At 37.1% G+C, this 24,573-nt stretch overlaps 1 protein-coding gene across 8 annotated transcripts in view; it reads right to left on the reverse strand.

The window, feature by feature from the left end:
- STXBP5L (syntaxin binding protein 5L) overlaps positions 1-24,573 on the reverse strand; it is a 205,921-nt gene that overhangs the window by 34,168 nt on the left and 147,180 nt on the right. For 3 of the 8 annotated variants that reach the window (XM_074593581.1, XM_074593539.1, XM_074593521.1), the window contains exons 17-20: positions 24,296-24,421; positions 19,715-19,866; positions 18,009-18,080; positions 10,833-10,898 (exon numbers count right to left, since the gene is read on the reverse strand). In XM_074593581.1, coding sequence (XP_074449682.1) covers positions 10,833-10,898; positions 18,009-18,080; positions 19,715-19,866; positions 24,296-24,421 — 416 coding nt within the window. Of the gene's footprint in view, positions 1-2,398; positions 2,450-10,826; positions 10,899-18,008; positions 18,081-19,714; positions 19,867-24,295; positions 24,422-24,573 lie in introns of all 8 variants that reach the window. The other 5 variants (XM_074593571.1, XM_074593588.1, XM_074593561.1 and 2 more) reach the window with 3 other exon arrangements.

Below are 24,573 nucleotides of genomic sequence, written 5' to 3' on the forward strand. Positions count from 1 at the left end.
ATAATTGGGAAAACGTACAGTATATGCAATGTTACATCTTCCTTCTGGTCAACTCAAATAAACATTGGGTTACTATGATCTGCAGTAGCTAAAACTATAAAAAAGTTTCAACGTATCCCCCACGTATGGCATATTCTCACATTTCTCAATTGTCAGTCATACAAGGGTCAAAATGGCATCCCAAAGTACCTTTAAGTCATGAAAACCCTGACAAGGTTTAACCAGAACACCCTCTGTCATCAGATCACACATTATTCCCTTAAATGCTAGCAAACTACTCCCCAAGCAATTCTCGGTTCTGGCAGCACCTCCACCTGAAGTAGATTTAACTTCTACTTAACCTCTACTATTACAACTCAAAGCAAAGTGAAAGCAAGGACGTTACATGAGCCAGATCCTAAAAAGGGAGGCAGAACTGTAAGCTGCCAAATGCTAACGTATTTCCCAATTAGCTGCTGTCGGTGCTGAGAGTAGGCGATGTATCAGCACTCTGAAAAGCTATGAGCCAGAGCCAATGGGATGGATGTACAATATCTTATAATTTGAAAGTGGTGACCTGAATATCTTGAAAAGAAGTGTGGGCCAGAGGATATTGTTATTCCCTGAATATTTAGACTATGGGTACAATCTCAGGCAAAGACAAATAGTGGATAAATAATCTGTAAGAGCTCTACCATTGTATCCAGGACATTCTGGAGAAGAAGTAAGTGAAATGCAGACATTATTCTTCACTTTTTCCAGGAACAATCATTAAAATTTAACTCCTTACATTGAGAAAGAGGCTTTTCCCAGACTGTTGTAAACTAAGCAATCTATAATTCAGCACAGTTTTAATAGCTAGAATAATTAACAGGAATATTCTGCTCTTCTAGGTCAGTCATGAAGGAGAACCGAAACAAGTTTTTTGGTTGTTTTTTTTTTTTTCAGTTTTTTTGTTTTTTAACCTTCCTCTCCAGTTGATTAGTCATGAGTATCTGCCACCTTATCCATTGAATGTTGCTTCCACATGCTTTATCCTGAGCAATCCACCAAGCTTCTTGGTAGTGTGAGTACAGAGCAACCAATAGCTGTGGCAGTAACAACAAACAGAATGCTTAAGTGACAATTTTATAATACCTTTCGGTTTCAATGAAGCTTTTGAAATTAATGGAGTTACACTAATTTCCACAGGATGTTGAAACAGACCTTCTTAGACTTATTTTCCACACCAAATTTTTTGGGGGTGTATTCCTACATTCCTAGCTTCTCAAACATCACTGTTAATGATGGAGTAAGTTATTTCAACTAAATCACTCTGTACACTGAAGTCTGCACAATCTGGACTGAATTTCCCAATGATTTTTCAACACTTATTTACTTAATCTTTAATCAGGAGCTATTAGCAGTTTTCCAAGTTTCTCAGTAATTTATAATGTGGAAGACATATTTATTCCCCTGACTTTTGCCTTGGGGAACAGTGCTACATCGGTTAATACATGCACATGATTCCTAGTGACAGAAATTAAGTTCAGCTGCATTATGCAAGGATGTGATCCAACTTTAATTTCTATCTCTAAAAAGACACTCAAAGTAATGAGGCATGGCTACACAGCTTTTTCAGTCATCTTACACGAGAAACTTCCCATGAGAACAAAACTAGAAAGGACTCATCGAGACTGAGAATATTTGAAGATAATTATAAAAATCTTTGTGCGCACCACATATTCCAACCCAAATGCCAGGAGCAATCCCCTTTACGTGGATATTTAAGAGGGCATGATCTACCCCCAACATTTTTAGGTTATGCAAGATGTTGAATTTTCATTTTAGGTTTTTTTGAGGTGAAATTTCTCTCTCACTTACTATGCATTTCCACTGAAATATTAAAGAACTGAGAAAAATGTTAGAGCAAACTGCACTTAACAGTTGGCTGAGGTAAGTCTCAAGGAGAGGACTGAGACAAAAATGACTGATTTCTGGATCTGACTTCTCAGAAGTTCAAAGACATCATAAAATATACATGTTCAATGGTCTTGTCACTGTTGTGGCATGGAATCTGTACATCAAATAAAGAAAACAGACTAGCACATGCATTGGTTGTTATAGGCTGAGATAAACATCGTGGACAACCAGTTATAATGGCTCAAGTATGTCAAAAGTTCTAGAGCTTTTTCATAATAAAATATTACACACACAGTGTGTAATGACGGGCAAAATGTGTCTACATGAAATAAATGAATATTAAACAAGCAAAATGCTGAGAGCTGCCAACAGAACTGTATGGGTTAATAGGTGGTTTTTAGAAAGCCTTTTCAGACAAAGCCTCCAAGGTTATTGTGTTATCTCATGAATCAGTTGGTAAAATGTTTTGCCAATGAATGTAAGGAAGTTTAAAGCTGTTGGCTTTTGCCTACCGTACCAAGATCAGTCTTAAGATCTGTTGGCAGACTTAACTTTCTTGATCCTTTAACTGAAACAACAGAAAAAGGAGAAAGGCAGTTGTTAATAAGTAAGAAAGAAAAAGGAGCGAGGGAAAACAACATGCCATCTTCTGGTTAATACCATGTTGCAAATTTGTAGCACTTTTTAAAATCAGCATATAAAGGCAGAATTACGGTTTAAATATTTTCATGTACACCATTCAGCAAAATAAATGTAACTGAACAAAGAAGCACTGGAAAAAACATTACTCCAGCTCTCAAGAAGTGAATGGTGCTTTACACAGCTTTGGCTGTGCGCTGCAATATCTTACCTTGTGATGACAGGAATGATAAAAAAAAAACAAACACAAATGAGATTAAGGCAAATATTGCAAATGCTGGTTATGCAGCATATCACAAATATTTAAACACCTGGAAACCAATTTAATAAGAGGGTGCAATGAAATCATGAGTTCTGACGACATCATACCTCAAGATACCATTTGAAAAAGAGAGGGCACATTGTACAGGTAATGGAGACGGAACACACTATTGTACTATTACGGAAAGGAAGACAGATTGCACAGAAACGAAATACTGCAGCTTCAGGATATAACGTAGTGTTATCTAGACATCAAAATATTGCACTCAATTTACTGAAGATTTAATTATCTGTTGTGTTCCAATTATGCAACAAAACTGTGATTTTGCTTCTGTTCAAAAATGTTTTCATTTCCTTACACACGAGCACATTTTTAAACAATGAACACCAGAGAACTGAAATGAAGCATGTCTTGTAGCAGTCAAAACAGCATTAAATTTATTAAAAGAATGCCTGAAGAAATCTTTTATTAATTATTCAGAAGACTTAATTTCCAATATGGTTCTTTCATTTTGCACTCATTCAGTATTTTTTCACATTGTTTCAGTATTTTTTCACATTGTTTTCTGGCTTTTACCCCTTACCTATACAGTCTGTTACTAGAAGTGAACAATGAAGTATTTGTCAGCTAACTATTATACTCCTAATGAAATTCCCACAAGGTTAAGTATCACAGTGACAGGAACACTGGGACAAATGAATGTAAGTTATTGTTTAATAAGCTTTTAGGTCAGAAGGATGCCCCAAACAGCGACTTACCATTTTAAATCACAGAGACCCTAAAAAGAAATTCTGCTGCATTTTTTTGCAAAGTGTCATAAACTACAAAGCCTGCAATGTGGCAGAACAAAACATCAGCTGGCACCTATGCTAGATGTTTTTCTTTCTTTCTTCAGGGAAGAGCAGGGGAGGCCTTCAGGTTCTTGAAAAATGTTTTGGTATCAGTAGAACCAGCATAGCCCTCCCATTAACACATTTCTAGCTGTCGCTTTAACTGGACACTTTGGGACAAGGCAAAGAGATCTCTCGATCAACCCAACAACAAAATATACATCACTAACACTACGACACGAAAATTCTCTAATTTGGATACCAAGCATTAGGTTCCTACATCCATTTTAGGTATTTACACAAAGGGCAGGTTGATTTTCAGAACAGCCTTTTAAGAACATTCCATTTATCCAAGCAGCTGTCATACCCTCTTTCAGACTGTGACTGGAGGATACTGCTCCAAAAAATCAGTTGCTTAAAGAAGCATCACTTGTGATATAATCTCCTTTAAAGGAAAGGACAACATCTGGTCCAACCAGCCCTCTGAAAAAATATCATCAATTCCTAAGGAAGGCTGTGGGACACTTTGCTAACAGACTAGGATCTAGATTAGGATATTTCAGAGATATAAAACCTAGCTGCATTTAACACTAAGGAGCTTCATTAGTGCTGTCATGGAGGCTTTGAGCTTTGCAAAGTGGTAGTTTAACATCTTCTATTTCTATGTTACAGGTGTTTCTGTATAACAGGAATTATATGTCTTGTGTTATATGCTACAGCTGTTCCCAAATTGCAGTACGTCTGTCTGAACTGCAAGACTGCAGAAATAGCTCCCAACTATTTGCGTGCAGGCTCATACAGCACATGCAAAGTGTGCATTTTCTGATTCCTCTGAAGGACTCTAAACAGGCTTGATTTGGGAGCTGCCACAGCTGCTCACAGACAAAATAGGCATACCATACTGAAGGCTGCGATCTAACACAGTCTCAGGATGCTGAAGGGACTGAGGATCGGAAAGAAGAGGAGTATATGGTTGATGAGTTGTTTTATGGGCACAGGGTTAGAGCAGGGGACATGGAGAGTAGGGGCCTAAAGGACAAAGGAGACACACAGCATGAGGAAGCCAGGAGTTACTCCTACCACCATCTCCACCACCAAATTTGGAAATTCCTCGTGTAGGACACGATTGTGCTAGAACACAGCGTTGGACCACTGTCAATAGACCCCATCTTTGAGGGTAAAAACAAAAGAAGGACCTGGTTGCTTTCATGCTTTACTGTGATTAAAGCTGTGCACATTACTTTTTTTTTTTTTTTACTATTAAACTGATCAGAATGTGGGTATTGCTATGAAACATATTTTTAGTACCTAAATCATGTATATTTTACTGTCTCTACATTTATGATAAAGGAGGATCATGCATGTAAACCTATCTTGCTGAGAAAGAGCTTTTGAAAACCAGTTTAATTGAGGAACGAGGTCGAGTATAAAGGTTCAAGAGGCTAGCAGCGTTGTTTGTTAGCGTTATTTGTTTGCATTCTTGCTGGAGGCAGCCAGCAGAAACGTGATGCCACAGTGCAAGGCAAGACAGCCCCTGCCCAAAAAAGCTTAATGTGTAAACAGTCAAGTTATCCAAGGGTGGCATGAGAAAGAGGCACAGACGGAGTTAATAGGTAAGGTCTGGCCGCTAGCTAAGCTGAGCACCCAGGTGTCCCAACTGGACAATGTCCTATCTTGTAGCCATATGTTTCCTATCAGTCTTTCAATGAAAACACCAAGGCACAACCAACAAACAAAGGTGCGCTCACACCTATGACATTTGGTGATGTGTTTCCCTCAGCTGTTAGAGCAGGACCGTAGTCAGAGAATTAAATATTATTCAAAATGAAGGTGACTTCATACAGTTCTTTTCCTATTAGGCAGCTTCAGCCTGTGTAATACTTTGGAGTATCAGTCCCAGTCTCCTTCTACATGGATTTAAAAGCCCAGTATTTAGATACCCACTTGGGCAAGGTACACAGTAAGGTCCTGGAGGTTTGGTTCTTGGGGCTCAGACCAATGTAGAGACAGCCCTCTTCCTTTGGTGGTCTCAGGCAGAGCGCCCCAGGCGGCACTTTCCTGTGGGAGCTGCTTTCAAGATGAACTTAACTCTCACCCCTGCCCTGAGCTACAGCTCCTGCTGCACTGCTGCCATCCCCGTGCCTGGACGTGGCCCTGCTGATCCAGGCCTGGACTTACAGACTGACATCCTCCCTTGTCCCTGGACCTGCCTGGCAATCACCAGGCTGTGCTTGGCCCTGGTCACGGTCCCCAGAGCTGCCCTGCTCCTTTGCTTAGCTCCTGTCTCCCCGGTCCATAAGAGCTGCTGGCCCCTGTTGTTGAGCTCAGTTCCCCCTTGAACCCCGAGCCATACACCATGGGCTGCATGGGGCCTACTGCTCCCCCGGAGCCTTCCCACTGCTCTCCTGGAGCCAAACACCATGGCCCAAACCCAGGTCCCTTTTTCCTCCCCTCTGCCAGCTCATACGGCTCCCTGTTCCGTGCTAATCCCTACGTACACATCCCTTCTCAAGATCTTAAGCAAGCATGAATTTGCCTGGTCAGAACCCCCTCCACATATTGGAAAAAGTGATAAAATGCACCTTCTATTCACAGTGCAGGAGCTAACCTCTCTTTAATGATTAATTTGCCTTCTGACTAGTAAACATACTTTTTAATTTAATATAAATAAGTAGAAATGGTTACGCTGGCAGCGTTATCAATAATCAAGTTTCAAAATAAATTACAGTCTATGTTTTCAACACACAAAAGGTTTTGAAACATTTACTTCCTTGCTTGTTTTCCATGAGAATATAATTTTCAAACTGAGTCAAATCTCTTCAGCTACTTTGCAGTTACCCCCAAGTTAAAAAAGAGTGACTGTTAGAAACTTGAATAATCTTCTTCTCTTGAAACAAAGCTATTTAAAAACATTTCATGTAGGAAAGTGGGAGCTTGGCATAGCATGGGCCTAATCCCAGCAGATTGAACCAGTGGAATGAAACAGGACAGCAGCACTTGGAAATCACAGTACGTATAAAAACTCATAATCTTGCCATTAGGGATTTCTTAAGAAAAAATACAAAGGCACTTTCATTTTAGAACACACGTTTGAGAAGTCATTCTCCTATACACAGAATGACGAAATTCTTTCCTTCTGATCTTTGAAAGAAGTCTAAACAGTCCATTGCATCTTACACGACAAAGCTAAATGACCTCTCAAAGATAATTTGCATTTTTTGTGCTCACAGTGTATTCTCAACTACATGCTTCAATATGAAGCTGCGTATAAATGGCTAAAGCAGTAATGGACGTATATTATATAATTATGTATGTTATATATATATTCTATTCCTAAAAGCCCCTGAATACATTTTCCTAATGAGATGATAAAAATAAAGGTAAACTTTTCTGGAATGGGTACTGTTCTATAATATATTATATAGTAATTAACTTCAGCATTGGATGTAGCACCATTTACATTATGAGTGCTTACAAGGCCTCATTTTTTTTATTTAGTTTTAGAGCTACTGAGCTCTCACATGCCATCATAGAGTGAGTGTAGTACAAAACCCTAAGTTTTGACCTCCAAATCAACCATCAAAATGAAGTTTGACTTTCTCCATTGAAAGAACGCGGCATGCATGATTAAGAGTAAGGTATTCTGACAGTATTGAAAAATCCCGATCTCCGCTGTTCTTTAAATGATCTGAGGGTTTTTTTCAAGCCACTCAAATGCCGTTATATGGCATGCCACGCTGCATCGCTGTTCTCATGAAACATGCTTTACATAGACAAGTGTTTTGTTTCCTTATTTTTAAAGTTTTTTGTTCCACAATTTTTACCAATCTTGTTCCATATATATTGCTATGTCTGGAATACATTTTATTTACAGTGTAAACTGCCACCACTCAGATATTCACAAATCAGCAGAAGCCTTCAAATGGCTTTATTAATGGCTTTATTAAGATTTTGTCTTCCTGTACAGTATTGGAAATGCATCACTACTGTATTTAAATAGTAATTTAATTAAAATAAGATAGTAGTGATTAAGGAAGATTATTCCTCTCCTCTGCCTACAATTCTTAAAATGCAAGATTGGTATTTCTTCACTTGCTGCTACCACCTATGTGGCACTGTGAATTTCAGAAAAATTTTAATCAAATGGTTTAATTTAATGTTCTAGTCTGAAAGGCATTCAGAATGGGAATCTGATTTTTCAATTACGTTTTCTGCAAAGCCATGCTTTAGTAAATAGTTCAGGATGAGCACCTGAAAAGACAGTCTTGTGAAAGAAATTTAAAATATTGCTTAATGGAAGAAGTTGAATTTGTACTAAATTAGAAACCAGCCCTGCATGTAAAATAAGGAGTATTCTTCAGCACTCAGTCTCTTGCTCAGTGCTCCAACACTCGCATCACTGATAGAACAACAAATGCCTAATTCTGATTTGGGGCAGGAGAGAAGAGAAAGAACAAAGGTGAATTACTGAGTTGATGAATTACTGAGTTGACTTCGGCTGGCTCCTCAGAACCTTAGTCAGAGGTTAAAATATATGTTACAGGCAAAATACATTTTTCAGGAAAACCGAGACAGTTCAGGCAGGCTAAGCAACGTTCAGGGTAAGACCAAGAGAGGAGGAAGCAGGAAATTTTTCAAGTTCTCCAAGAAGCCTTTATCAACACTGTTCTTATGGGCCTGGCTGGAACTGAAATCTGACTAAGTTACTAATGGCTCTCTTAGACGTAAAACTGTTTGCATCTGCATTGGAAATTACTGTGCTGGAGGGATTCTTCCTAGGCATTGTCTTGGAATCTCAAAGTACACACATGAGCACATCAATGTTGTTCCTCAAATTATTCCCCTTCTGATGGAACTGAGGATGAAGTTGCGCATGCGCATGCCATCATGTGTGTAGTGTTTGTCATGTCGACTAGTGTCCTCCAGCAGTTTGCACTTTGTGTATGCATTCTGCATATTCCGGGCCAGTAACTGGCATGAACTTCACTGCCAGGTGAAGAACTGATGTTGATGTGGTCTGGCATCCCTAATGAATTGCAACAAATCAAACTCCGTTCATTCTGTCCTTCGCAACCTGATCAGTTGGTGATGTAGTCATACCCAGTAGGACCTTCACTGGGCAGCAGCTTGAACCACTTGACTCAGCAGCCAAGTGCTCTTTCTGTTTCTGCTAAATTTCTGAAGGATGAAGTCTTGGCCTATCTTCAGCAGAGGAATCTGGTCATTGCTTTTACAAACACAGATATCACGGGACTCTACAGAGTACAGCACAATTCCATTTCGGAGCTTGTGTGCCATGAACTTTAAATAGAACAAAGGCAAGACTGGATGTAGAAGGAACCCGCCTGACAAACCCCTGACTATGCAGATTAATCAGCTGTGTTCAATGAGAAAGAAATGTTAGCCAGCGCAAAGGCTGATGTAGCTGCGAGGTTGTGCTGACAAGCACAGGGTAGTTCTGCTCCCAGGTTCTTGGAGGTTGCAATTCTGAGGTCTTTTACTCCAGATGATTAGACTGGATTTTGCCCAGTAGTAGAGCAGGTACGCCAAAGCAAGATTATTTTAACTATGCATTAATTTTTAAAAAATAATTAATATCAGTCACAGTAGAAGTAACTTCTATTTTAAAAAGCAGTTAATTCTAATAATAGTTACTGCCTACCAAATTGCACCTCATTTCACATTTTAAAGATCCAAATACAGCTTGGAAAACAACATGGAAGGGCTAAAATAGGAAACATTCATAAATGTATCATGTTTTCCCTATTAAATGATCTCCAAAACAGAAAAGCAGAACAAAGTTTAGAGCAAATTATCTTAAATTTATCTAAAAGAGATATTTTTGATCAATAGCAGAATGAAAAAAATTGAAGTTAACTGCAGAAGTAGTAAGGTGCTATAGGAATCACTCATCATTATAAAAATAAGCATATGCACATATGTGATCTCTTAGTTTCCAGTAAAAAGAAGAAAAGAATTTATAGCTCATTTCTGGAGAGAAGATTGAAAAGATGAATCCCAGTGAGCCACACAATAAATAGTCTAATTATACTGAGTTATCAACTGTTTTAATTTAAAGCCCGTATCACGAGTTTCTGAGGTGCAGCTCTAGAGTTTGAGCTCCTAGTGTTACACCAGTATTATTATAGCCTATTTCACTTCGATGTTCCCATCTTTACAGAATTTAGGTTGCAAATAATACAAGGAAATACATATTTAAAAACAGCTATTTTGTTTTAGCTCTTGATGTGTCAGGGAAACACTTTTATTAGTTTCAGCTTTTTGTAAATTACTAATTAGTGGCCTCCATTCAAGATTAATGTGTCCTGTTGTAACACAGTCAAATATGTGAAATAATAACAGAGGATTCGAATAGCATATTTGTGGAAATTTGTTACCATAACCTAGGGGAAAAAAAAAAAAAAAAAGAAATATCTATCGATACTTACCAAACTACAACGAAAAGTGATATGCATACCACAAGCAAAATGAGTGTATCACAGCTACACCTCCTTATTTTCCACCACATTTAAAAGTCAGCTACCACAAAACAGCTCTAAGCAACGATCTTTAAGACAGTGAACTCACATTAAAGAGATCAATGCAGATTAGGCACTTGCAGAAAAAGTCTCTAGGAATTAGATGAACTCCACCTTTTGAAGGACTATGGGTAAAATGGGAAACATTTATAAATCTTTAAATGGACAAGATTTCACTGCTGGGTCAAAGTGGTTGATAAGCGAATATTTTTATTTGAGGTTAGGCTTCCATTGCAAATTGCATAACTTGGGCACTGCTGGGTTCTAATGGTTAAAATTTACCATCTCCATATTGCTGTTTTTCAAATAATTTCTCTACGTGCACATATGCATTATATACACATAAAATTAGAAGAACTCCCTACTGAAAAAAGAAAGCAAGCCTTTTAAGGAAACAGAGAAACAAGCCTCTAGTAGGAGGATATAGGGATATACCTGCACAATGTTGTTAATTCAAATGCTTTCACGCTCTTCACCTCAAGATGCACCACGTACATTTAATTTTTCTTTCAGTAAACAGACCTAGGATTTTATTGTGCCACGTAATAAGCACGTCTCCGGTAATTTCTTCTCTTTGTAACTGTAACTGTGCACTTCACTTCTTAGGGATTAATGAAACACAGTGATGCATGACATGAATGGCTTATACAGACTGCAGGAAGAGAAGCCAATCACCTTTACCTGAAGTGGGAGACTTGCAACGCTCCAGCTCCAGGGAAACTGGACTGTCACTGAGTTCAGTCAGGCCTGAAAAAACGGAGTTAAAAAGTTAAGTTACAATCTAACAGGGCATGCTTCAACTTTCTTGGTTGATGATATTCTGCACTTTAAAGTCAATTTGGAGAAAGGAATGGCGTGAAATGCGAGGGAAATATCTATTTCAGATAACTGCAGTTATCGGGCTGTCACTGCAGAAATTTAGGTCTGGTTTAAAAATCACACCTCTCGTTAACTCAAATTTGTTTTCTGAGTGCCTCAGGGTAGACAAAGAGTGACTGTACCTAATGAGAGAAAACAAGTAAATAGAGTTTAAAATTTAAATGTTTGTGATTCGAATCAAACTCATTCATCCCTGTCAAACTGATGTGGAAACAACTCAATGCTTTCAACTGCTGCAGAATGCAGGGACGAAACCTTAAAACAGGGGTAGAAGGAGCGGGGGAAGAAGACAGTAGAGTCTTCTGTCTCTATTGAGCCAGAAGAGAGTGAATACAAAAATATCACCGCTACTATGCAGTATTAGGAACTTTTATATGAATTCACACAAGATAGCTCATTTTAAAAGGACACAGAGGCAATGATAATGCTGTCTGAATACACCACAAGATAACTTATATATTGTTTAGAAGTATTTGTGAGGAACTCATTTGTAGCAGTGTACCAGAGAAAACAGCAACAAGTAAAGTAATCTTAATTTACACTCCTTAAGCTTGGGCTTGTTTCTGTGATCAAACTAAGACCCATCTTTGGCACAGGCTGCACATACAAGTTTAAACATGCTTTTTGGCATGCTAGGGAGAGAAAGTCTGAGCTCATGCTACCCTTTACCATGGGCTAACTGTGAACCGGGCAAGGCCATACCTATGCAAATGTGCCCTTCATATGTATCCCATGGTGCCCTATGCGAAGTGTTTCACACTTGTTACAAGGAGCTCTGACCCTTCATGCCATAGACTCCTTGGGACCGGCAGACAGCCCAGCACCAGACATCATCTGCTAGCTACAGGGACTCACAGCACTCAGGTCATACAGCCTAGTGAACATCAGCCCACGTTCAGATGTGCATCACTGTTCTACTGATACTGTCTTTATGCGCACTCTGCATACGTTGTATCCTGGAAGCCAAACATCCTGCCACGACCTTTTAATCCGCTTTAATCTGGCACCATGCCTCCAGCAACGTGACATGTTTTAATTTTTATGGCTTCTGTACTCTCAGGTCCAGAGACCCTCATTGCTAAAATTCATATAGACTCTTTGTTTTAAAAAAATTCTGCTACCGTTTGATCACCAGTGCTGTTCTCTTTCTATTAAGATCAGTAGGATCTTAATGTAGGTACTGATATTTTTATTACAATGGAATTCTGAACTGTTCTAAGGAACAGGGAGAATCCAGAGCCCCAACAAGCAGAATAAAAAGCTCCTACCACTAATGAATCTGTATGAGTGCTAGAACAATTTTAAGAGCACTTTGGAAAAACAGTAGTATTGATTTGCCTTCTTAAGTCAGTAGTAATGAAATATTTGCTCCTGACTTTTAAACAGCAAAAGATCACAATCTAGATATTAATGTTAAAAACCAAAGATTTTTTTTATTTTGGAAAACATACTTGAATCTTTCTTTGATTCAACTTAGAATCTGTGAGAGAATTTTTTATTCCAATCATTTGTGAGTCCAGCCACTTTAGATGTTACGATAGAATTCAGGAACTGTAACCATTTAGAGAGCCTCTCTATGTATAGCTTTCTTACAGCAAATCTTACTTCTGTCTGACTCTGGGGTTTCTCTATGTACCTAGAGATTAGGGAAATAACGTATTTTTGTTGCAGAACTGTCTGCAAGGTACAGCGGGAGCGAGTTTGGCACATTTGCATAGCATCAGAGGCCTTAGATTAATAAAATGATACATAAACTGCAAATGCAGTATTGGAGATATTAAAATTTTAACACTATGGTTATGATGTTGTGATTAATGAAGTTCTTCTAAACTTTGTATAGTTACTATTGATGATAATTATAACGTCACACGCCAGGTCAGATTTTCATAGAATCATAGAATTGTTAGGGTTGGAAGGGACCTTAAAGATCATCTTGTTCCAACCCCCCTGCCATGGGCAGGGACACCTCCCACTAGACCAGGTTGCTCAAAGCCCCATCCAGCCTGGCCTTGAACACTTCCAGGGGTGGGGCTTCCACCACCTCTCTGGGCAACCTGTTCCAGTGCCTCACCACCCTCATGGTGAAGAACTTCCTCCTAACATCCAGTCTGATTTTGCTTCTAAAGAGAGGGTTTCTTTTTTTTGGTGAGTTCACAGAAATAATATTACAGCTCAATACAAACTATGGTGCCACTGACTTAAGTAGGAAACGCACCAGATTGCACCACTGTTCTGAAAACCCAGGAGCAACCACCGTGAGAATGCTACAAGCTCTTTATGTTTGGCAATAGTTTTACAACTTACAACAGTAAAGACACGTTTCGTGTTATGGTATTTAAAAGTGGTGAACACGTGAACAACTCTACAAACCTAGACTTGTTGTCAAGCCACTATCACCTCTAACAATGACCATCAACAGATGCTTTAAAAAAAAAAAAAGTGCAATAAGTCCCCATGTTAAGCATTAGTGGTACTATGTGCCCTGCACAAGGGCATTGTCTTAATCAAATCTTAAGACACTTAGATTTGCTGAAGCACTGCTACTTGCAGATTTTCTCCCGCCATAAATCTTTTCTGCTTAGAAATATTATAATGAGTTCTTCTCACTATCCATCCATGTATCCGAAGTCTCTTTTAATCTTGCTAAATTCTAAATCCCAAAGATGTTATATGGCAATAAATTGCACCATCACTATTCTCTGAAAGGAATAAACATACTTGTCATTTTTTATGTGTTACCTTTGATTCCACTAAATGTTGTCTTTTATTTCCCTTTGAGATAAGAAAGATCTCTCAAGCTTTTTTTTTTTTTTTTTTTTACTACTGCTTATTTTCTACTGCCATTTCCTTTTTAAGGAAACCAAGCTAAATCTTTTCAATAATTTATCATGTATAAGCATTTCCATGCAACTGGGCTTCCCTTGAATGTGTGAGAGACCACAACAGCTACTGAAGTTGGATTACAAAAATATTTTCACTTTACATTTTGAAGTTCTGTAGACCCAATCTGTGTCCCAAGATATTTTAGCTATTTTTAGACAAAAAAAAAACCCCACACCAGCAAATCTTGAATCCAGGTAGAGCAAGAACAACATAGCAGCAAAACTAAAGGCAAATAAGGGAGTTTTACAATGTAAACCACCTGTGAGAAGATGTACCCATTGACATTATAAAGAAATTGGCTTTGGTTTCAACAAATTAAAAACATGTGAAAATAGTGCAAGATGTAAAGAAGGCATTAAAGCACTTTTAAAGACATGTCCCATGGATACTTTTCAGAGTTTACTGTGATTCCCATTTCCTCTTTACTAAAGGATCAAAAAACTTATTGTCTAGCATGGAGTAACAACTTTTATGAACTCATAATTTAATTTAAAATTATTTTTTAAATTTTAAATTTCTTACTCTATGATTAAATGATTCAGATTGATCATTTACTTAAAAGCACTGAAAGCCAGCACATCTTTGCTTATAAATAAGTGAATAATAAATAAATTTTCATAAATATTCACAAGGCAATAAGTAAGCCCAGTGTCATCTTAATCCATTATCTTCAGATTGAATTACCATGCTATGTTTTGTTTATGTTTAAATAGGATGCATTTTTGGAAATGACAGTTAGTTCAGAATATGGCTGTTGACTTAAAACTCAGTCTATATTAGCTTCTACTGTGTTGACAGGTGTGATTTAAAGTGTCAATTACTGATATGTAATGACTCATAACACACCGTTTTCTGTGTCCTCCTGTCAGACCAAGGTTACTTTTGCTCACATCCTCTCAAGGGACTGGCCTGAAGGAGGAGTTCTCACTGAAAAGTCTTCATTCTGAAAATTATTCTTCAATGGATCAACATACTTTGAACTTGCTGACTTTTTGGATGCTTCATAAAGACTATTTATTTTCTTGTTTTACCAACAGATGGTATGAATTTTTAGTACGAGATGCAAATTGCTTTTGCAAGTTGGTATTTTTACTTTCTGCTGCAAATGCTATCTCTCTAGATGCAGTAAATGTACTTGTTTTAATATTTGAATATATGTTATCTACCACTAGGTTATAACATGTAAAACTTGATTTCAATTGAAGAAAAAAAAAAAAAGGAAAACAAACAAACATCACCACAGTTCTGCACCACTGCAGAGAGAGTTTATTTTATTTGGCTTGGCACATATTCTTGCTACAAAAGAAGGTGGCTGCCAGCAGATGTTATAGCAAATGGAATGGGTCATCAACACCAGAAAGCTACCTCCATCTCTGCACTTACCCTCATCTTAACTTCTTATTTTCCTCAAATTACTTCCCCTGACAGGACAACTATGTTTCCGTCTCTCCCATTATCTATGCCTAGAACTGAATACACTTCTCCTTCTGATTTCTTCCCTTGCTTCTCTCTTCCAACTTTCAGCTCCCAAACCAGAGAATGTCTTGTCTTAATGCTCTATGTCCACCCTAGATGCTTTTGAGTCTAGCTTACACATGCATACATTACTCTTCTTGAGCTCTCTATAGATTTATTGGCTAAATTTTAAAACAATTATTCCACCACTGTGCTTTGCATATTGTTGATTATGTCTTTTCCTTTGGCAAACCTCTCTTCTCCAACACTTTGCTTCTCCCTGTTTGATTTTTTTTTTTCCTTTTTCCTCTTCAGTTGCAAGGCACCCCAGATTGAAACATCAACACTTCCTTTATCTCTCTGTCCCAGTATTTGAGGGGATTCTCTCCTGTAAACAGGGCAATAAATACCTTTTTACCCTAATGATTCATAAATACACATCTCTAACTTGGATTCCCTCCATCCAAGTTAGAGTAGTAATCCTGCCTTTCTAAAATTTACTCACAAGCCTCCAGACGTGAAGTTAACGTTGCCAAGATGAACTCTATTTTTTTGTGCTAAAATCTTCTCTTTGCTACTTCAACACAGCCAACAGCACGAGTCTTCCCCGACACTCTGATCCGTAATTTTGGTTTGATCCTTGGAACATCACACTTTAACTCTTAGATTCAGACTGGATAATAAACTAGACTGCTTCTTCCTGCGAATAACCTCCAAAATGACCAACAAAAGTCTAAGTGTCTTGGTCGTTGATAATCTCTTGTTTGGCTTCGAGTTGCCTGCGAGTCTTGTTCTCTCAAATTGATCCTCATGAAATTATCTTGCTGGTTCATTACTTAATTGAATCATCTCCTGATATGTCTTCCCATTAACTTCCATTTTCATTTATATAACCCTCAAAACTTTAGACCTAATGCTTATGTTATCACATGACTGCTCCTGCTTTCGCCTTAATAATATCAGCTTCAACTGCACAACTTCCAAAAATAATTTATTTTTCTTTTCCCATAATCATCCCTTACGAGAAGAGATAAACCTGTAAGCAAAATCCTAAATCCATTCTCAATACCCCTCTTAAAACTCATATATAAGTCATACAACAAAACATAACTTGAGAATGACTTAGCAAGATATTTTACAGTCTGTGACACAGTCTTGCCCTGTTCCTTATCTTAGTGCCTGGTGCATCTTTCAGTACATCGTACAGTACCTACTCCTGTGTAAGTATTGAACAGCAAAAGCAATAACCAAATAATCTTTGAGGAAAGAAATGAAGCTGTTAATGCAGTCTTACACAAGAGTCAGACTCATACTCTTCGGTTATGAAGATTTTGCGGACCATTCTGATTTTGGGGTTGAAGATGGAAACAAGGTAATATATTTTCAGCTATGGAAAACTCCATGGTCTGTGGTTGTAATTTTGAATGAAAACGTTGGTCATTTTTGGTCTTAGAATTTATTAATTTTTTAGCAGGGGAAACCCCCCAAACCTTTGACTGCTGTTTGTCCCCCAGGTTCTCTGTTACAGACTTGAAACTAGCAAGACCAGACTAATAAATTTTAAGACATTATACACCAAACCTTTTTATGGACTGCTGGATTTGTACCTGGACTAATCTTTTAACTGAAGAGGCCACCTTTTATGAAGTATTACGAGATAAAATCATAGAAATCAGTTGTCAAGTAATCAGTCTAGAGACACAGAACAGAATTTCTTGTGTGAGTGTACAAGTGTATTTCAACAGCTACACAACTCCATATTTATGTGAGATGATAAAACAACTGCCACCCCTTTATCTTGCCTATACTGAGTATTTAATGTAAAATTGCCTACCCAGTTGTTCTGTGAAAACTACTTTAAAAAGAGATGAATAAGAGGCATCCTGGAGACCTAATTACATATAAGTACTGCAGTTAATTAAGATACATACAGCTCATCTGTTGAACAGTCATTTTTGCAAAATTAATTATAGCTTTGTTCATCGCATTCTGCAGTGATGAATACTAATATTTAAATTGAGTATCACTATAATTCAAAATTTAAAGATATTAAAAACATTAATTTTCATAGTTCTCTTTGATGTATGTATTTTTAAATCCACTTTACATTCCCCATTAAAGATCAGAGGCATGGGATGGTTCCCCAAAGCCAAATATTCAAGTACCAAGCCAAGATTAACATTTTAAATTTCACAGCGCCCAATCCAATCTGTACTCTTTTAAACCACATTGCTCTTCTGAAAACATAGAAGAATTAATCAATAACTATAACCAGGCAGTGCCACTGCAAAACAAGAAATGCTTCATATATGTACACTGAAATGAATATAAAACCAAAGAAAGATACTGTCATCAAGAACATAACATTGCTGAAAAATCATTTCTAAGGCCCAGTCTGCCCCATATAAGTCACTGAGGTTTTCTCATTGACTCTTTTGGAAGACGAAAACAGATTTCAGATATCTGTATAATAAAGATAATTTTCAAAATTAAGCATGGTTGACATCACAAAATGTAATAAGTTTGCATGCATGCTGAATGTGTTTAAAAAAAACACATTACAAAGCACAAACACATAGATTTAAGTCAGGCATAGTCCAATTATGATAAAGCTATTTGCCTAACCTTCATAGAACTTACTCTGATAGGAAGTACGGATCCGTTTCGTTAAATCTGGATAAAAGTTAGACAGGCCACGCATGCAAAAGTTGTCTTTGGAACATGCCAGTACACCAGCATCAGCAGCAGGCAGAGGAAAGAGAGAAAAAACAGTCTAAAGTGAAAGGAACTGATATCATAACCAGCATCTAGAACAGCCAAGGTGAAAAAATTTCAGCAGATGCTTACCTTCCAATCGGGAGATATAACCAGAAAAATAATCAAAAAAGTAAAGGACGTGGGATGGATGGTGAGAAAGCAGCTGAGGCTTTATTTAGATGCATAGTTTCTATGAGCAATCTAGAAGTGTGTATTCCTTCTTAGCAGTCACTTATACGCAGCGGGCTCCACTCTAGCAGCACTGCATAGCTGGAACATTGCCTTGAAGGATTGGCCAAGACTGTCACTAACACAGAGAAATCTGATGTGGTACAGTCCTGATAATAGCTATTTCTACACCAGCTACCCTCCACCTTCTGTACAGGGCTCTACAGCACATGACTTGTGGTTAGCTGCTCAAATTACTTTGGGAGCTGCTCTGAGTCTGGCTGAAGGAGACAGAGAAGCTGAAGGGAAATTAAAACTGCTTGTTCCTTCTCTCCTCAGCTGTGCCAAATTTATATCCTTAGCACTTGGCACAGATGAGAACTAAGCTTGCCATGATTAAATGCCTAGAAAGTGAGATAAATGGCCTTTCAGGAACAGAAATAGGCCTGAATTCTCTAAATTTTACGTTCTGTTTGGAGTACTAACATATTCCCAATTAAAAAAAGTTTCCATTGACTCTATGGAGAAATAGGATTTGATGACACAGTGCAGGGTCTGCTGATGAAAATGCTGATATCATAAACTCCCTATGATCTGCTGCTTTTATACTTTTATGGTTAGATCTAAAACTCAACATTTTCAAATAGATTTTTTGTAAAACACATTTTATAATTGTGTCTGACTCAAGTATGTTAGTATGGAATATGAGAGTAAAAAGACTTGAAACAAAGATGATCTTTGGACTTTTTTCTCATACAGGTAAATTCTTTAGATAACCAAAAATGTATGGTAAAATTTAGCTGTATTGATGGACTAATATTTCTAACACACAATGCATAATAATAGCTATGACTTACAAATGTGATCCTCTTGGCATCAAATTTTAAAATGGGGTACAGCTGGGTTTAGTAAGTTTATATCAAGAGCTTCAATTCACTAATAAAGTGGCTAATTTGAGCTACTTGTGCTACATACATAACATGTCTCTCAGGTGTCACACTTCTCCAAACACAACTGCCTATTCAAATACCAATGAATAGTACTTGCAGAAGATACCGTTAAGTTTAAATTGAAGTCTTACCTATTGGTATGAACTTATTGAAAGCAGAAAGAAAATAGCATACAGGCTACACTTCAAGTGACTGCCACAGAAACAATTTACTGGTCTGCTCGTTATGTTTGTTCACGGACTCAGCTAAGGGAATGACTTGCTGACCTCCATCCCAAAAGAATAAACTTCATAAAACATTTTGTTTCTGAGAAAGTGTCAGTACCTAAAGCATGTTAGGTTTCTTTTATCAAGTTATAGAAACTCCTTTGGCCGGCAAATAGTCATGCATTTCAAAAGCACTATAAAAAGCCACAGGCAAAAAAAACCAAAGAACATATCAGGCTCATAAAGGCAATAATTTATTTCCTACCTGCAGCAAACTGCTTGCTTTTGCGAGGTGAACGGGGTTGACGCTGGTATGGATCACTTGATCCATATAGGTCAAGGGTTCCCATGCTCAGCAGTACTGTCTTCTGCATGAAGTCCACAACGGCCAAGCCATTGCAGTTCCCAAATGCCACTCTGAAAAGAGATGTTCCTCAAAGGTATTAGTAATAGGTAATTAAGTGGTGCAACAATAATTATTATTTATTATTATGCATTCTGCACAAACATTTTCTTCAGAAACTACTCAAGGCTTACATTTTATAAAATTCTTACAGATTTGTAATCATGAATTTATAAAATTGTGTCCTGAAACACAGTAATTGACTTTCCAGAAAGCAGACTCCCCACTTGAATTTACTTTCTGTGCTAAACGCATTGCAATAACTTCTAAAAGTTGCTTTACTGAACACTATAATTCCAGTAATAATGATGGAAATTAAGCCTACAAATCTGGATGTAGATCTTAAAAAGTGGTTACACATATATAAGAAATGTGTATATAAAATAAAATATAAATACAAATACATGTATAAATAATTATTTTAATCTAAATATAAATGAAACATATTAAGCTGTATTGTGGAGATACCCAAATATGAAAGGTATTTATAAAATTTCGATCCAACTCCAACAGCTTGGCTACAGTGTGTATATATATATATAAATATATATATATTCCTGCTAGAACAGTCTCTACCCCTCTGAAATGCTTCTACAAATGGCATTTTGATGGTGGTTTGATTTATGGGCAAGATCTTTCAACTGGCGTGAGACTGCCTAAGATCTGGACTGCTATGGTGTTATAAGAAAAAAGAGATGGAACAATTTATTTCCTTTGCTGCCTACAAAGTCCCTTTCAAAGCATTCTGCCCTGATTCTTCTCTATTGCTTCTACTGATTTCCTTCTGACACTAGTTTCAGAAAGAGGGAAGAAGTTGTACTGGACCAGCAGCACTTTTTCCTCCTCTCCCATAAAAATGTTTTTTGTTCTTGCTTTTCCCCCAGCTTGGAAGAAGTGGAGGTTGGGGGGGGGGGAAGGAAGAAAACAATGCATTTATCTAAGGAAAAGGAAAAAAAAAGGGAAAAGGAAGAAACCAAAAAAATGCTAAACATGTCTATATGTAACACCTGGGAGAAAGTCTGAAGTTATCCATAGAATATGGAAACCCATACATCTCAGCAGATAATATCTTTGCTTCATAGTCTCACTAAAGCATTAAACCTATTTAAGATTTAATATTAAAACAGACAAGCAAAATTGACCCATTCCTTTCTGATTTAAATAAGGGCAAATAAATTCACAAAGCATACGGCTATTGAAAGGATCCTTATGCCAAACTCTTGACACTGCATTGTTGGAGACTTCATTTAAGCAGGAATATTATATACTGACAATTATCCTACAGAATTGTCTCCTTTTCTATCAAACTGCAATTTCAACTTTAAGATAGAAAGGATTGCAGGTACAGCCACAAGGAACTCAAAATCCCAAACCATGCTCCATCAGATTAGGAATCACTTGTGATCAAATTACATCATTTTATGTAAAAAATAATTAAGGTGGTCAGTTCAAAGCCCTGCAAAATATTTAATCACTCAGTTCAACTAAATGTGAGCTGTGTACTCACCTCCACCCGAGTCTTAATATAGCTCCAAAATATCTTAAAGGACACATATGAATTTGTGCATGGAAAAACAATAAGGAAAGAGAGAAGGAACGAGACAGAGGAAGGGGAAGCACGGCACATAGAACACTTTCCTCTCTTGTGGCTTTTCTTCCTCTGCTTCCATTGTGAAAAACAGGGTTCCACAGAAAAGGTAAAGGGTGAAAATTTCTTGTTTGTTAAACTGGCAAATTAAGGCACCATCTACAACAGTGGGTCAAATTCTACTGGTTGTTACTACACTGTGTTTTCTACCCTTGACTTAACAGTGACTTTAGTACAGCATCTACAGACACACTATGAACACACTCTTTTTTTCCCCATTGACTTTTCATTGATCGGTAGCTTAAGCAGCTAGCAATATACACCAGCTTAACGTGTGTAAAAATACACTTTTATTTGGCAATATTTTGTGCTTATGAGGGAAGATCATAAGGCGCACGGAGGAATAAACCCCATGTTTTATGTATGTAGAGTAATATCTTTTTCAGCAATTACTAAAGCCTGTTTGGCTTAAAATAAGAACAAAATAATTTTTAGAGAGTTTCCCTGGAACAAAAAGGAACTCCACGTGTTACATTTGCCAGAAGACCATTCTGTTCTATATGTCTTCATGTTTCTTGACACAAATTGACTGATAAAGAATAGTAAAATATTATTTCGCTATTTGTTTTTGGCATTCTTGTATTTTGCTTTAAAGCATACATTAATAGGCATTGTCAGAGAAAGGATATTGAAGTAGAAAAGATTACTAGCGTAATGTATGACAGCAATTCCTGTGTTCTAGGTGGAGAAGAAAAAAAAAGGAACAAAAACGGTGAGTGTCGATCTCATCTGTTAATACTTTACAGAACAAAAATTAATGCCATCTGCATTTTGAAAATGATTAACCTGAGATTTATTAATTTTGGAAAACATGAGTCACAAGAAGAGGTAGTGATCATTCACTCTGGGGTCAGCAAATCCACAAAACGGATCATGACTTCCTGGTCTGCATTTTTCTAAACTCTAAGTTCACACACAAGCATAGATATTGCATTTCCTACACCTAAAAATTATTTTACCAAGAAAAATCAGAAATTACTCATTGATATTATAACATTTCTGAGGAATGATAAGAAAATCTAGACAGACATTACTATTAACAAGGCTTAAGATAAATTGCTAACATCCAATCATTATGAAATCTAATACAAAATAAGCATAATGAATTTATCAATTTTGAGTGATGACAAGAAATAGTTGCTAGGAGGTGTTCTGTTGGTATCTTTCATTGAAATGTCCTAAAATTCTTGTTAGACATTTCTTGACAATTAATATGTAGATTGGCTGAAAATTTTTATCACCATGAGCTGGTATTAATTTTCAGAGAGTGTTTTCAGTCCAACCAAACATCCTTTAAAACAAATTTAGTATTTGTATTTAACCTTATAGATCTTCAGTTGTAATTGAAACATTTTGCAATTTTTCTTTTCTACTTTCATACCATAAAGAAAGTTTTTGATGATTCATTTCAACAGAAATAAAACAGGTGTTAATACTTCTAATTGGTAGCTTGGTACTGTTAAAAGTCATAGGTCCAAGGAAAAAGTTGCGAGAGACAAGAGAAAGGGAAAGAGAAAAGACTCTGCAGAAGATATTTAAAGAAACAGGCCTTTCTTGGGCAGCTTTTGTGGGAAAGTTAAATTTAGGTTATTGGGCTATTTTATTGATACATGCATTTATTTCTAAAACACTCATCTACTTAATATACGGTGTTTTAAAGGAGGCTGTCCTATAAACTATTACTGCTTCTAACAAATGAAACAATTTAAAGCATTTGATTGAATCAGGTATGTTTAGGAAACCACTGTGAGTACTAGAACTGCAATCTGTCAGAATAGTTTACAAGTGAGAGAATGGTGTGATTATTCCTGAAGTCAGATGCTGCCTTGAAGCCTGAGACCTGCAAGGGAACACATTAGGCAATACCCAAGAATTTGCACAAGTGATAAATTCATAGGTATGGTAAAACAAAAGAAACTTCCAGAATTCATGAATAGGAAACTGTCTGGAAATTCAGGACAAAGACTTGACAAAACAGCCCCCAAATGACAATATTTTTGCACCAATGTAAAGGCTCTGCATAAAATTTGCAAAGTCTCTGAAGAGAGTCAAGTGACTTACTGAAAATCAGTAGGAGTCAGACACCTAACATCCATTACAGCCTACAGTTTTTACTGGAGTAACACCTTCTGCAGGGAAAACCATTTTAATGTATCTGGGCAACTCTCAGTGAGAGTTAAAAATTGGTAAACAAATTGAACCTAAGGAAAAAAATACACACAGATACCCTCACTTGCATTTCCATACAGAATTTTGCATTTGAATGTTCCTTATTCCATTTTCAATTTCAGGTCACTGGTTCTCTTGCAAACAGAGATTAGCACAGACATAAAAATGCTGTTCTTATAAGATAATTTCCAACTAGACATGATGTAATGATAAACGACATTGAACACTTAATCACATCACCATTTTCTATGAAATGTATTTCACCTTGGTCAGCCTTTCAAAATAGCTTTAAAAATTACAGATTTGAAAGGTAATTAGATTTTATTTGAAAGGATGGAAAGAATAATGTGAAAAGATTCAGTCTTTTAAATAGGAATAGTAAAAATATTGGCAAGAATGGCAGTTCGACATCTCATATTACAATCTTTATGTGAGTTCAAATAATTTTTCCCGAAGAATCTGGGTTATAGCACCTTTTGATTATTTTTAGTCTGACTTAAATCGTCCATGGGAAACTTCAGACTATAATTGGAAAATACATGTTTTAGTGCAATATATAATTGGAAAATACATGATTTAGTGCAATAAGCAATAAATCAATTAAACCTTAATTTTGAGTTACTTACAGTCCATAAGCAGAGTTTACAGCAAGACTGGTAATCTGTTGTGGAGGCTCACCATCCACCCACACCAACTGAATAACAAGATCCGCCTGGTATCCAGGAGGCATTCGCACAGGTCGAGTCTTAACGCTAGAGAAAAAGGGGTACAAAATAAGAACAAACAAACAGACAGACTGGGCCACGAATAACAACTGCTTCTCTTGAAAAAATACTTGTGAAGCACAGTCCCTTAAAAAGTCCAGAGCAGTACCAGCACTTGCAGCATACTGTGCATACCCCCG

This window comes from Larus michahellis, chromosome 1 (genome assembly GCF_964199755.1).
Source record: "Larus michahellis chromosome 1, bLarMic1.1, whole genome shotgun sequence".
Classification (NCBI taxonomy): domain Eukaryota; kingdom Metazoa; phylum Chordata; class Aves; order Charadriiformes; family Laridae; genus Larus; species Larus michahellis.